Source organism: Lemur catta, chromosome 2 (assembly GCF_020740605.2).
Source record: "Lemur catta isolate mLemCat1 chromosome 2, mLemCat1.pri, whole genome shotgun sequence".
In the NCBI taxonomy this organism is placed as follows: Eukaryota; Metazoa; Chordata; class Mammalia; order Primates; family Lemuridae; genus Lemur; species Lemur catta.
This window is the reverse complement of record NC_059129.1, coordinates 129,338,470-129,354,748: the sequence shown is the minus strand read 5'-3', so window position 1 is coordinate 129,354,748 and position 16,279 is coordinate 129,338,470. Positions and strand designations below refer to the sequence as shown.

General features: G+C 38.1%; 1 protein-coding gene across 4 annotated transcripts in view; it reads right to left on the bottom strand.

The window, feature by feature from the left end:
* Positions 1–16,279, bottom strand: part of UTRN (utrophin) — a 472,601-nt gene that overhangs the window by 147,826 nt on the left and 308,496 nt on the right. For all 4 annotated transcript variants that reach the window (XM_045544518.1, XM_045544519.1, XM_045544517.1 and 1 more), the window contains one exon: positions 4,299–4,471. In XM_045544518.1, the coding sequence (XP_045400474.1) occupies positions 4,299–4,471 (173 nt within the window). The remainder of the gene's footprint in view (positions 1–4,298; positions 4,472–16,279) is intronic.

The window sequence follows — 16,279 nt, the reverse complement described above, 5'->3', positions numbered from 1 at the left end:
ACTAAGCACACTCTGGCATCTCCACCCCTTTTCCCACTCATCCCTACAGAGGTAGCCTGATGACTCTGATCTGCAAGTTCAGGCAGAGTAACTGGATGTGCTTGGCTCAGCCCACCCTCTCCTGAGAACAGGCCTGCAGAGACTGAGTTCTTTTCTACTCTCCCATGTAGGGTTCCCCTCCTGGGAGGCCACCTCGCCCAGTGACTGCTGGTAATTCTGTCTCATTCTGGGGTTCAGCTAATAGCCCTACTCACCTCCATTCTAAGTTATCTCCTCCAGCCTGGCCTCGATCAGTAATTAACATGGCATTTGAGTTCTCTTTTGGCCATGCTATGCATGTCTGTTGAGTTCATTTTTGTTTCATACTTGTTCAGAGTCCAGCAAAAAAGTGAGATGCTACTTAGTGAGGACATTTTGAGAAATCTCCACCATTAGTGACTAAGATAGAAAAAGATGGGGTAGAGAGAATATCTATGTCTTTTAAATTAACTAGTGCCACACAAAGTGGTAATCAATGAGAATAATAACAATACTAGTTAAAAATTATTAAGTACTTACCATGCACCACTGTTTTAGGCAATTTATAGAGGCTAATTAAACAAAATATTCATATCAACCCAATAAGGAAGCTACTATTATTATTCCTATTTTACATATGAGGAAACTGAAGCATATATGGGTTAAGTAACTTCCCCATGCTGATACAGCTGCTAAGTCACAAAGCCAGTATTTGAAAACAGTCAGTCCAGCTCCAAGAGTATAACTCTATTAAATGCTATCCTGTACCACTTCTTTCTGAGTATCCAAGATGAAGGCCCATTACTGAGAAATAATAAACCATTTAATCTTTTATAAATATCTAAGTAATAATGAATGTTAATGTAATTTATTCCACCCTTTTTTTTGAAGACAAAAAGGAAGAACAGATCATTCACTTCTTTAGTTAAACAGATGTAATCTATGTGGAGGAACAGACAGGTCAAAACAGATATAGATATGGCCCCCAGCTGCTATAAACTTGTGATACTGTCGTGTGTCATAATATGGTAACAGCAATTGCATTCTTCCCTCCTCTTCCTTTCACAGTGGACTTCCTTGAGATAACTAGACTCAGTTCTCCTTCTGCTTCTGCACTTCCTCTTCTGTCTCCTCAGTCTTCTGCAATGAGATTTCTATCTCAACCAAAACATTGCCCTGGCAAAGAGTCACCAATGCCCTTCTTATTGCTCTTGGACTCTGCAAGCCTGATCTTACTCCACCTTCTTCAAGCAACTGACACTATTTCTCGTGCTTTTCTTTTTGAAATTCTTCCTTCCTTGGCTCTTGACAACATTGTCTCCTGGTTCTCTTCCTTCAAGGACAGCCACAGCTCCAGTTCCCTTGCTGGCTTTCCATTCAAAGGGTTTCTCAAGTTTCTCTACTGTACCCTCTTCTAATGTTTCACTCTCTTGAATAATTAAATCACGATGGTTACCTGCCACCTCTATCTGGATACCCCCAACCCCAACCCATCTGTCTGTTTCATTTACTGCTCTCTTTTGAAGAGCAGATATCCACTCAGTGGCTACTGGTTATCAGCTTCTGGGTGTCTCACCAGTGCCTCAACAATGTGAACTAAGTATCTATTCAATCTCTCTTTCCTGTCCTAGATGCTGAATGGTTTCTTAACAATTCTCACTGTCTTCAGGATTGACCCAATGCATCTTCCGTAAGTTGTGTGAGAGGGATTCCTCCAAAGGCTCAAATCTAATTGTGTCTCCCAAAAAGTTCCCAATTCCATCACCAGTGGAAGGGAGCATGGTGCACCCAGGTGTGCTATGATTTGTTTCTTACCTTTCTCTCTACCTTTTTTCTAGCCACAGTCTTTCCCCTACTACAGCACCAGCAAAATCTATTCTTAGCTGGACTGAACTTCTTAATTTTCACAAAAAAAACAGTTATTTCAAGCCTCCAGCTTAGATGCCCTTCCCCGGTCCTCACCCAATCCATCTGTTGAATAACTATACATCTTTTCAGGCTCAGCTTAGGAATCGCCCCTTTTATTAAGCTTCTGATGGTCATCGGAAGTGAGAGTAAACACTTCCTCCTTTGGGCCCTAACTTACCTGAACAGATCTGTGAGTCCCTAGAGGCAGGGACCACATTTTATTTATCAATAGCAATGCTTTAAACATAGAAGTAAATTTTTATTAAATATTTGAATAACTGTCTGGATCTCTTGAGTAGTCTGGCTAAAGATTATTTTAATTCATTATCACATTTTACTGGACTGCATGATCTACCGTGATGCAGAAGTCCACTGGCACATGCATATTCTCCCGTCTTCTAAAAATAACATTAATTTACTTATTAGATAATATTCCAACTATAGTTTATGAGTTCTTTCTTTCCAGGTTAGAAAAAATGTGACTTGATAGTCTTATGTGATAACTCTCCAATAAAGACCAAAGATTTTTTGTCAGTAGCTTTCTACTATGATGTAGGGCTTCATTAAATTTTCCTTCCTAATGAATTTATTCTCTAAACTCTGAAAACTTCAGCACCATGTGTACAATCTTCACCAGGGCTAGCCCTGTGACATTTAGCTCATTAGCCCAGATGTTGCTTCTGCTGGCTCCTCCGTGAATGCTTTTTGCTGTGTTAACATTTTTAATATTTTTGTTTATATTTATGAGGAACAGAAAGTCACAACCCGATGGGATTGTTGAAAATTCAATTCCTAAACAAGTATATTATCTCACTACAGAATATTCTCTAATTTTCCTGTCTTTAAAAAAAAAGTAGTTGGCTGATGCTGACATAATTTCCAATGAGATCTTTACACAGAGGCATCCATGTACATGCTACATTACTCCCCTCCTTACATCTAAAAGGAACTGCAAATTCCCCTCTATGAGCCCCAGTAGAATAAAAACCTTTCAGGACATTTACTTATTTACTTATTTTTATTTTTTTAGAGACAGGGCCTCACTCTGTCACCCAGTGACCATAGCTTACTGCTATCTCGAACTCCTAAGCTCAAGCCATCCCTGCCTCTCCATTCGCTGAGGTTACAGGTGTGAACCACTGTGCCCGGCAGGACATCATATCAGAAACAAATTTTTTAAAAGTTCATTCACAATAAATAATCATTGACAATTTCTGCTCTTCATGAAGTCATTCTATGAAATCCCAAAACCAGCTGAAACAGATCCACTATGCTACTTTATGTGTATAAAAAAAAAAAAACCTAGATGCTTCTTAAGACAGGCTTTGCATAGAATAAGGAACTATCAAATTATCCCATTCAATCTTCACAACAATCATGAGGGTTAAATATTTATATTCTGATTTTATAAATGAGAAAACTAAGGTTCAAAGGGACTAATTTGCCCAAGGTCAGAAAGTAAAGTCAAAGAGACAAATTCAAGACCACTTAGTTTTAAGATTGTATACATGAAACACAGGGAAAAAAAAAAAAAAACTGATCTAAGACTTCCTACCAGCATTCCTCTTTTGGATGTTTCTCAATAACATTTTCTTCAGTCAGTATTCCCTAAACTTATATGTAATTAGGAACTGTCCATTATCTATTAAACATAATCTTAAAATATTCTTGGCCCCCAGTAACGATAATCATTCTGTCATGTTGGGTAATTTTTCAAAGTCTTTTCCTATTCAGAATTCTAGTCCTAAGGTTCCCCCTTATTTAATTTTACTCTCTCCAAATGCAGGGATGAATCATCAGTTTTCCATTTTGGTGTCCATAAAAGATATTTAATTTCTATAAATACATTTTCAAACTGGATGTACAAACAGCATGATGAAGCAAAACATGTTCATTGCCAAAAGTCAAAAAGATCTAGATGCAAATCCTGGTTTTGGCACTTGTTAGCCCAAAAACTTGGCAAGTTCGTTATGTTCATTAAACCTCTACTTACTCATATAAGAAAGGATTTTACCATCCTCTTACTAGGATCTTTTTAGTACAAAATAATGTTTGTAAAAACCCTAACACAATACTGGGTCAAGGTAAACACTCAGTAATTTGCAGGAGTCAGTAACATTAGTAGTCAGTAATAGTAGTAGTAACGTTAGGTTTAAAATACGATATGAACATTTGTGAATAGTCAAGAACAGTTGGCAGAGAGTATGGGATATAAATGGAGCTAAAACTATAACTTTCAAGAAAATAGTCTTTGCATTTAAATCTCAGACTATTTCTGAGAAAGTAGCATTGGTAGTAAGGCTGCCCTTTCTCTTTCTGATACATAAAAATCTGCCCCCCATTATTTTTCTTTTGATATTGACTATTCTGACCTGATGCTAGCAGACTTTGCCTTTAAGTCATTCCATCTTTGGTTCATATCATCCAGTCGATGTTGAAGCATAGTAGCCTCTTCAGAATTTCCTAAAGCTTTTACCATCTTTTGTCTGTTTCCATCAATGCTTTTAAATATGTCATTATGGGCATCGATTTCCGCCTGGATGTCCTAAAGAGAAAAAAGCAGAGAAAATGCAAATATTAGGTATCAGTATTAGGTATTGGGTTTTCTGTATTTATTTTTTTATATTCACAGATGAGTTGCTTTCAAGAAAAATAGTTCATTTCACCCTAAATGACAATAAATTCAAGCATTTCCAAGTCCTTACACTGAAAATAATAGTCTTTAAATCTTCAATATATTGATTCCCCAGTTCTTAAAAAGAGAATGTATTATAATCTAAATGTTATGCATCAGCTAGTTAGATGTCAGTATTTCAAATTCAATGAGCAAGTTTCGAAATTTCATACAACTTTTGTTGCCAAATCATCAAATACTGCCTAATATCCAAAGAGATTATTTTTCCCCTTTATACATGGGCAAAACTTCCCTTAAAATACGACACTTTACAGAGGTCACTAAGATATTACATAATTTTAAATGTTTTTCACATTTTGACAAACTTACTAATAGCTTGCCCCCTTCAGTCTTATAAAATTTATTTCTAAAATTGTAAAAGAATATTTTCATATATAATTTTATCCTCATTAAGAAATAAAAACTATTAATAAATGTTTTCGCCTATGAAATAGGAAAGTAGTTTATTTTTATAAAATAGATTTGGGTGAAGTTTGAATAAAATGAGAATTATTATAAATAATAAAAATTGGTTCATATTTTGAGGAAGTATTTGTAATCAATATCAAAAGACATAAAACATTGAAATTATCTATCCTAAGCAGATTTATGTATTAAATATAAACATATTTAACACATTGATTGTTTTCAATGTAAAAAAGTAGAGACTATCATAACACATTAATGGTAATACAAAGTTTAAAAACAAAGGACACAAAACTAAGTATTATGATAATTTCATTCTATTAATAAAAATAGGTATTTAAAGTGGCATATGTAGTTGCATATAATTGCACACATATACATGTAAGAGGCTATACAAAATAAAAAAAATAGCATAATCTCTATATGAGAGGATTACAGGCAATTTTAGTTTTCTTTATATTTCTTTTTAAATTTAATTTTATTTTTTAATTGACAAATAGCAATCATACACATTCATGGGATACATAGTGCTGTTTCAATACATATAATATATGGTGATCAGATCAGGGTAGTTAGTGCATCTATCATCGCAAACATTTATCATTTCTTAGTGTTGGGCACACTCAATATCCTTCTCCTAGCTAGTTGAAATTATACACTATTGTTAACTATAGTTATCCTACAGTAATATAGAACACTGGAACGTATCGCTCCAAAAACAGAGTTTCTTTTTATAATTAGATAAATATAACAAATTTAAAATTTAGAACACAGTTTAATCAATTTTTTTACTACTGCCCATTATAGGATTGTCAACACTACTTTCTGTATTAATTTGGCAATTATACTTTCCTCCTGAATTTAATAAAAGCAACTTAGTTGTAACTAATTCTGGTGTGAGAGCCACTAACATCCCACAAATAAATGTGAATTTATTTAATACAGAGAGAAAAACAGACACCAGAGAGGGCTATGAAGGTGTGGTGTGAGTTTCATGGCATTAACTGATAATGAACAGTAAAGCAACTCGCCACAGAAATAAAAAGCTTCTATTTCAGGCAATAAATCTGAATTAGTAAAGGAGAGCTAACTCTTAAAGGCCATAGTTCTATTGCCCTTCTATTCTTAAGTTTTTCTTTATAAGCCTCTACAATGGTCTGAATGTTTGTGTCCCAGCAAAATTCATACATTGAAACCCTAAGCCCCAGGGTGAGATATTAGGAGGTGATTAGGTCATGAGGGTGGAGCTCTCATGAATGAGCATAGTGCCCTTATAAAAGAGGCCAAAGAGAGCTGTCTTGCCCTTTCCATTATGTGAGGACACAGCTAGAAGGTGACACCTATGACCAGGACCCCACCAGACACCAAATCTGCCAGTACCTTGGTCTTGGACTTTCCTGCCTCTGGATCTGTGAGAAATAAATTTCTGTTATTTATAAGCTGCTCAGTCTATGGTATTTCGTTATAGCAGCCCAAACTGACTAAGACAACCTCACTCTTTTTAAGTCTATCCAATTATAAATGAGCACAGTGAAAATTCAAATAGAAATTCTTTAAATATTCAGAATGCTTTCAGTCATCTAAGATTCACTCTTGATAAGCACATCCATGAATTGCATCAAAAACCAAAGCTTGGGCCGGGCGAGGTGGCTCTCGCCTGTAATCCTAGCACTCTGGGAGGCTGAGGTTGGTGGATCGCTCAAGGTCAGGTGTTCGAGACCAGCCTGAGCAAGAGCGAGACCCCATCTCTACTAAAAATAGAAAGAAATTATCTGCCAACTAAAATAGATATATATATAAAAAAAAAATTAGCCGGGCATGGTGGCGCATGCCTGTAGTCCCAGCTACTCAGGAGGCTGAGGCAGTAGGATCGCTTAAGCCCAGGAGTTTGAGGTTGCTGTGAGCTAGGCTGAGGCCACGGCACTCACTCTAGCCTGGGCAACGCAGAGAGACTCTATCTCAAAAAAAAAAAAAAAAGAACCAAAGCTTAGGGACTAGCACCTAAGTGACTGTTCTTCAATCCCCCACAGACTACATTAACCAGAAGGTTACACCCATGGAAGGGCCTTTCGCACCTCATCACTCCATCAGCATGTTAGGAAGTTGTCACTTAACATGAGGTGAAGAAGCAGAACTGCTCTATTATTGTTTGTGATGGGATTTGTGATACTTAACATGATACTAATAGGGTCAGATTTGGAGAGTGGGTGAGAGGAACATAAAGTTTGATAGACAACGACTACAAGATTTATGCTCCAAATTTGCAAACCCATTGATCTCTGAGGTTATCTGACCCTAATGACAAAACCAAATCACATCCACCTGCAAGGTGTGATTCGCAGAACCAGGGCTAACCACTGAACAAAAACTCTGAGATTGTTAAATCTTTTGCATTTTTCTGGCAACTCTATCCCAGGGAAGTGCAGTGCACACTTACATAGGGCAGCCGGGGAAGAAAGTCAGATACTGAGTCAAGGTTCTCAGCTTGGGTAATGTTATGCATGGAAAATGGCAATCTCACTATAGTCATAGTTTGAGACACTTCAAATAGAAATTCTCCATGAAAACAAGAAAGTTCTGCTGAAAAGTTCTTTGGTGTCATCCCCTAGGCCATCTCCTAGGCAACCTTTTTGGCACCAGGGACCAGTTTCATGGAAGACAATTTTTCCATGAACTGGGAATGGGGGGTAGGGTGGGCTATCATGTGGGTGGTAGTGTGGTGTGGGGCTCATGTGGTGATGCACAGCCCATTTCCCAAAAGGCCATGGACCAGTAATGGGCCACAGCCCGGGAGCTGGGGACCACAGTCCTAGAAAAGATGATTCCTATTCATTAGGATGGAACTGTTCTATTTTTGTGTCTTGAAATGCATTTTAAGACATCTAAAGAGATATAATATATTAAAAGGTCAGCAGATAATGTTTGCAACAGTTTTAAGCAAATGCTGTGTATCTGTATGGTAGCCATCTTTCTCAATAAGCTCAATGACACAGTAAGCAAAGCATTTCTTTGCTCTCTATTGTCAAGGAGAACTGGGCCTTAGATTTCCTATACATGATTATTGTTGGTGGACCACGCCTAAAATCACAAGACAACTTCAAACCACAACATCCTGTTGTAGCCTGATGTATTTGCTTCCTTTCATATTCAAGAAATGCAGAAAGATAGAAGCGTATTAAGATGTATAAGTAGTTTTCTGAATTTCACAAGAACATTCCCCAACTTCAGGAAATTTGGGTGCCAAGAACATGAGCTAATTTGCCTCCTCGCATCAGATCAGGTGATATGTTTTCCAACCCAGCTATCATGGTGAAATAGGATGGCATAACTGGCCCGGCCAATGATGCTAAGTATGTCCACAAAGCTCTCTTTAACAGCACTACCAGTGATCATATGTTCATGGTGGAATATAACTTTCAATATGTGGAAAACCCTTCCACACATGAACATCATCAAAAGTTGGGAAGAAAATCAACACCCAGAAAGTGATCAAAGAAAAGGAAATCAGATACATTATTTTGTTTTATGTAACATTTGGTGGCATATTTACTTTGCCAGATATACCAGGAGCTCCTAAAAGCAGAAAATCATCTTAATATTTCTCCTGTATCCATCACAGTCTCTATTACATAGAATGAACCTAATGTAAAATAGAATAGATAGAGGATACATAAATAAGTGTATAAGCCCATGAAGGAATGTATGAATAAGTGCATCCTGATTGACTGGCAAATTAGCCACTGTAGTGCCACGGAAAAAAACAGACAATTGAAGAATTGGAAGGGAATGTAGTAATCATTTTGTTTAATTTTTTCACTTAAAACATTTAATAGGGGGAACCTAAAACTATTTAGAAGCCTACACTGCAAAATCCTGCCTAAGCTTTCAATGGAAATTTAGAATTAAATGCTGTTAATGATTCATGCTCGTTCGAAGATCACTGTACAATGATGCACTGCTTCTAAAATCAGGATGTCAGCATGAGAGGCTGTCAGATCACGGCCCTGATGTGGCATTAAATGCTACAATAAATTAAACTTTCATGAAAGAGGGTTGACTCACTGCACAGCTGGCCCTACTAATGACACTTGGCCCTACTAATGCTTACCTCTGTCACCTGCAAGCCCTTCTGACCATTAAACAGCACAAAATAGTTACTGATAATTAGTTATGGGAATGTAATCCATCTAGAAGCACAAAGCAATGCTCTTTGAAGCATTTAACATAAACCAGTCATGTGCACAGAAGGGCCATAGCAAGATATTCAAGCAGTGAACTAACTTCTGAAAATAGGGCAGAAGGAATGTCTTAAGGATGCACTTGAAAAGTATCTTTAAATAATATAAGTGTAATCTGGATGGTTAAGAAAAGCCAGGGGTTAGAAAAAGAGGACTGCATATTTTTCTATAGGTACAACACCCTCAAAAGCACAAGATGCAGCCTTTCAGAGGAGCCTTCCCAAAAATGGCTACAAAAGCTCACAGAGGTTCACTGAGTAACAATTAGTCTTTTTGTGCACAACATCCACTACCCAGGTCAAAATAAACTTCACAAATAAAGAAAAACATTTATTTATTTACTTTATACTTATTTAATAATTAGTATTTTAACACCAATTTTGCACTTAACTGGACAGTTCTTTAATAATATAACTGCGAACACTTTATAATGTATATCACATACTAATTCTTTATAACGGTCTATAATCAAGCAGGAGCTGTAACTATGTAAGCAAAAATATTTCTTCAGATTATAATTACCAGAACTCTTTGAACCCTCAGACAGGAAACAGAGATTTACAATAGTACCACCAGGAAGTCTTCAACAACCAAATGGGTGTTAGAATAGAGTCATCCTTTTTGCGTCTCACTAACATAATTTTGGTTTATTTTTGCATGGCATATTTACCTAACCCTACGTGGCCACAGACAGCAATGTTTTCCCTGAAGGAGTTCTGACCCCTTTCCTGAAGGTGAAGAAGAAGTGAGGTTAGAACAACTTCCCTATCACGTCTCAAAGCTCAGGCTAAATAAACAAAGTTAAACATTAGGGGAAAATAAATCCACCATTCCTTCCAAAGATTAGACAGGATTTCAGAGATAGTTTTGAATTGACTTTCAGGAGCTCAGTAGGATTACTGCCAGAGCTTTAGACTTTGAAAATGAATCATAACTTCTAAAAAGAATCAGATATTACCTAAATAATAATACAATGAAAAAAATCATCACTGAAGCTTATGTCATATGTAAATATGTCTGGGACAGTTTGTGAGGTTTCTGGGATAGTGAATAATTGTCATTAATTACTCAGTTAATTATTTCAATTAATTTATCGATTTCAATAAATTATTAAATTAATTATTCCATAGACTATATTTTTTTCCAACAATCTCACAGATTTTAATCACTCTACTGAATCACATTTTCACCAGCAGAGGTGATATCATCAGGTCTACAGCAGCCTTTATAAATTTAGAAATCAATGCTAATAATGTTCTTTTCCCATTAACTGTGATTATAAATATAGGTAAGACAATAGAGTAGAAAAAAGAAAAATTACTAAGTGGAACAAACTCACAGTTTACTGCGCATTCAAGATAATAGCCAATTTGTAATGGTAAAAATCAATAAATGAATTATATTTTAAATTTCAAAATAGTAAACACATAAGGAGAAATATCTTTGACAAGCAAAAAATGTTCCAAATCCTCAACTCTAAACCAATTGTTTCTAAAATACACTAAGATTGTAGTGAATTAAAATACCAAAATACCGTAACTTCCCTTCTAAGGTGCACTATACATAAGCAGATTTGATCTACATATGAACACAAGTTTCTTAAGAGCAGTTATTAAATATTTCGTGAAGCCAAACTATTATCTCACCTTAATTCCCCAGATCAGATAGTGTAATCAAAATTGAACAGATTTGAAAACCCAGACAAGAGTTATTGCATTTAAATGTTTAAAACTACAATCCTGGGGCATACAACTCCTCCTTCACTCCTGACCCGTGTCGAAACAGTTCCTATTGCCCAGAAAGCTCCCATCTCTTCCTTCGACTGGAGGCCACCCACAGGCCACACACACACACACACACACACACACACACGCACACACACACACACACACGCACACGCACACACACACACATGTGCATACTGGCACACATTCTCATTTCCTTCCTTCATCTTAAACTCTTCTGTTGAATCTCAGTCTAAATGTAATTGCTCCCAGAGAGACTTCATGAGTACCGAGATTAATTAGGGCTACTACTACTCTTCTGACTCCCTCTACTTTTGCTCACCCATGCACTTGTCATTTAAAACATCTTTTTTTAAGATCTGTATCTTCCCGCTGGGCTGTAAGCTCAGTGAGGGAAGGTCTTCCCCACTGTCCTTTCCACGTCTACACCCATTTACTTCATAAATATGGACTAAGGATAGAATAAATGAGTTGACCTTGAAGTGTGAAGTTTACATATTTGTTTTAAAATTAGATAAAACAGGCCGGTGGCTCACACCTGTAATCCTAGCACTCTGGGAAGCCGAGGCGGGCAGATCCTTTGAGCTCAGGAGTTCTCAGGAGTTCAAGACCAGCCTGAGCAAGAGCGAGACCCCGTCTCTACTAAAAATAGAAAGAAATCGTATGGACATCTAAAAATAAATATATAGAAAAAATTAGCTGGGCATGATGGCGCATGCCTGTAGTCCCAGCTACTCGGGAGGCTGAGGCAGTAGGATCGCTTGAGCCCAGGAGTTTGAGGTTGCTGTGAGCTAGGCTGACGCCACAGCACTCTAGCCCGGGTGACAGAGTGAGACTCTGTCTTAAATAAATAAATAAATAAATAAATAAATAAATAAATAAATAAATAAATAAAACTAGATATTACAAACTGAGCTACATAAGAGAGCCTCAAATTGTCATTTTAAAAATTAGAGTCATCTTAAAGGTAGTAAATGCCACAAAGAAATTCAGCATTGAGTGGTTTCTCCCTGCGTTGTCTCTATGGAGAACATCTCTCCCCAAGGATTCACCAAGAGAATGGTACTACTCAGTCACACACCAAAAAAAAAAAAAACCTTAGAGAACTACCATTATTATTAATCATCTAGTAGCAGGGGTGCATAAATTATTAATAATAAAAGGCAACAATCACTCAAAATGTCACTGAGCTAAAACTGTCCATGACTCTCTCCTCCATGACTACAAAACAAAGAGAATAAAGACAGTACACAAGAATATGGCTCAAGTATGACAGAATATTAACAGTCACTAAAGCCATGAGATAATTCCTTTAAGAAGTACTTTCAGGGAAAAAATAATTAATTAAAGTCAGGGTAGCAATAAAACCAACCTATAGGCTGGATTTCAGAGAGGTGTGTTGGTGGAGCAGCTTCCTGTCTCAAGTCAACCACGAGTTTGAACTCTCCAGATAGTCACCCTTGGGCCAAAGCCACAACTGCTTATCCCTCATCATTAGGTTGGATGATTAGGACCTGCTTGCTAGCAGGCACATCTTGCCACTAGGTCATCCTAGTTCTTCCTCTTTAGGTACCACTCTGGGATATGTATGGTTCCTCCCAACTGGGGCTTCCTGATCCATGATGAGCTGTCACCTTGTGGGAACAGAATCCTCCTGCCTCCTGGAACCCCAGGGACTCCCAGCATTGCCATTTCTGGTTCTAGAAGATTAAAAACAGTACCAAGTACAATTTGCCCCTCCTGCCGAGGCTGGAAAACCATAATCCTGGTACCACACATTTTGGGACCAGATACCCAATCATGTGCCAAACATTCATATATGAATGGATACCCAATAAGAATCACAAAACCACTGGATTTCTCTAAAATTCAGAAATACCTACTAGAACATCCCTTTCAGTTTGCCTCCACAAACAAACTGCTTCCTTGATGTTATGCTGAAGGTCTGCTTTCATCTGGGAACTTTATCTGATCTGTCTGTAACTTTCCAGATTAGTCATCACCGCAAGGCCTTCCACTCAGCTGCTGGCCTCAACTACCGAACACAGCAGGATTTGGGTCCACTCTCCCAACACTGGACACCAGGTTTCTTAAAGCCTGAAATGGTTTCAGGAACCTAGCACAATCACCTTTTTGCTGAGATAATCTAAACATCAGATAGAACAATTACAAATGCTGATACGAAAAGTGTTCAATCACTAAGGTTAGCATTCTCTCTAGAAACAGGTCACTAATGCTGATGAAAAGATGGACTAAGGGAGTTGAGAGTAAAGGGATTCTACCTTTGCATATGGAAAGACTGCTATTCAGCATTTGAAGGTATCCTGTGGCTTTTGCCATTAGAGCAGTAGGCCTTGATCTTTTCCTAGAATTGCTTTCAGAGATGGGGGAAGGTAGTTAGTTGTATTTGAGAGGTATGAGGCAGTGATACCTTTTCATAATTTCAGTTTTCCTGGCAATGAATCAATGTAGCAAAGGCTCAACATATGAGACAGCTTTTGTAAAAATACACAAAGGATTTTAAGACTTGAGTTGGGGAAAATACATTCATGTATGACAACTTCCTACAAGTGAAATATGGCAAAGAGATTAACTTTCACATAGGTTTTTATAACGGTGTCTAACACAAAAATAAACACGTGAAGAACTTCAGACTGTGATTGTAGCAGGATTGTTTCTTTGAATTTGCCCTCTGTCTAAAAAAAAAAAAAAAAAAACCCAGAAAACCCCAATCAAACCTTTGACAGGAAAAAGCCAGTAGACTTCTTTCACTGTCAATTCAACTACCAAAGTAAGAAATATTCAAAAACTAAGGCTTGAGAGTTAAAAGAGGAAGCATGCTAACATGACCAGAACTTCTAACTTCACCAATAAAAGGGCCTGAAGGCTGAGGCAGGTTACTAACCTCTGGTATCTGACCTAGGCTTTTAAGACTAATAGCAGCAATTACAATACAAAAGTCCAGCTATTGCCCACAATTACTGCCTCTCAGGGGGTCTAAGTAATGAATTATTCATGTAACATATGCCCCATACCTTTTAAGGAAGAAACAGACAAATCTATACAAAACAAGCTAACAGACCTCTTTATGGTCATAAAGTTTGTCACCTGCTGTTACCAGCTGCCGTAAGGAAGATATTCTTTCCCTTCCTTGCCCCTTCTACATGGTGAGCAAGCTGACAGGGAAGCATCTTTCAGGAATTTAGATGTTTAACCACGCATTAAAGCAAGAGGTCAAAGTCTGCCCTGCCTTACAAGGATAATCCTCTCGGTTACAGTTGGGGTGTGGGGAGAGTGGGGAGCAACTGTGGCCAGGAGGGAGCACCTGCCTAGGAGGAGCTAAATTCCTCTTTCTCCACATTCTTCCCACTACAACGTTCCTACCATCAAAAGGCACGCAAGCAATGACTGCAATTGTTTTGGAAAAGCCTCTCCACTTTTCAAATCGTGTGGTTTTACATCTTTTCCCTCTGGCAATTGTGGTTTATATGGAAAAGCCCATTATTCTTTTAATGACTCAATACAGTCTGGCTTCTACAGTATTTGTACTTGCAATGAACCAGAGGGTATCCATGGTGAAAACCACTGAGGACATCTTTTAACAACTGATAAATAATTGACTTAGTGAGAGAGGACTTCACCTCTTTCTGCCTTTCTTTTTATTTGAAGATTTGGAAATCGGAAGACTGGTGCTTGGCATCCAAAGGCTAAGGATGATAAGAGCCCATATGTGGCATGTGAAGGTTTTCTGTTTTAACTATAAATGTAAGGTAGCATTTGGCAGGCTACACTCAACCTACAGTGTGCCAAGAGCCTTCCTATGGAAAAAAGAACTACACACGAAATTAATAATTCAAGCAGTAAAGCCCCGCAGTGAGTACATACAAACACTTCACGTTTAAAACACACAGAGATAAAAAGGAAACGCCTGAGGTCAGCTGTGCCATCGTGGCTGTAAGGCAACTTCTGCAACTTGGAACTGAGTCCTCAGGCAGAGGGGGCTGCAAAGGGCGGTCTGGGCATCTGGAGAGAGCAACCTGAGGGGTATGGAAAACAGAAGCCATGCCCGATGAAGTCAGACTCTGGCACCAAAACCAGGTGTTTGCTGCTGCGTTTTTGTTTTAGTTTTGTTTTTTCCCCAAAAGAAGTTTCAATTAAGTTACCAGCCGACTTGAGTACAAAGGATCTTTTCTGATGTGGAACTCTAAAAGTGACAAGCCTCAGGAGAAGCCTTCCAGACCAAAGGAAAGAATTGCTAGTTTACCCTTTACTGGAAAAAACCATTTAAAGAGGATATCAAAATCAAATATGCTTTATAAATTATATTAAACCACCAAAGAGTCAATAGAATATCTGGGACCTAAACATATACTTAAAAAAAAAAAAAGACAAGAAAAGAAAGAAGGAAAAAGAGTAGATTCACGAAGTTTGCTTTCTGCATACCTTTTCAAATTTTGTCAGCAATTCCCGTAAGCTGAAGTTCAGACCAATCATCGTCCAGTAACCCTTGCAGCCTACATCTTTCCGGCAAACTTCCTTCAAACAACAGCGTTTCACTTCTAAAAACCGTATCTGTTCTGGCTATACTTTAAAATCCTTTGTAAAATCCTTTACAAGCCTTGCCCTTGAGCTACGGTCCATCAGCAGCAGCAGCTTGCGCTGGGACATTTTAGCCACCCCACCGTGGGTCCGTTTTTTCATGGACTTCGGAGTTCGCAAGGGATGGACCTGCTTCTGTGTTTTCTGGTAGCTGCGTTCCACGAGGCTGGCATGGTCTCCTCTTTCTCTGGGAACTTCTGCTCACCTCACTAATGACCTGCAGGCCACAGTGGCTCTCTCCTGGGCCCCAGGCTTAGAGTTTGTTCTCAATTACACACAGCAAAAAAAAAGAAGCTATATCCTGGAAACTTGCATGAGAGAAGAAAAAAAAAAAAGCCAAGTATTACCAACTTCCTCCATTCAGACTGGTTTCAGAAAGAAAAAGAAAAAAAAAATCCTGGGTAAAGAGCCAGTTTTCAAAGAGCATGACTTATGTAGAGTTCGAACAAGGAAGAGTGAGCTCTTAGCAGAGGAAACACCCAACACGGGACAAGAGGCCACCGGTTCTCACTCTCCCAGACACCAGCAGCCCGGGTTGCTATGGTAACCACCAAGCTAGTTGCAGTCCCTTTCCCTAGGTCGGCCTGGCCAAAGGGATGCTGTCAACGCAAATGAACTAAAGTTGTTTTAAAAGTTGTTCTATCTGCCTGGAGAAAAGTTCTCGCAGCAAA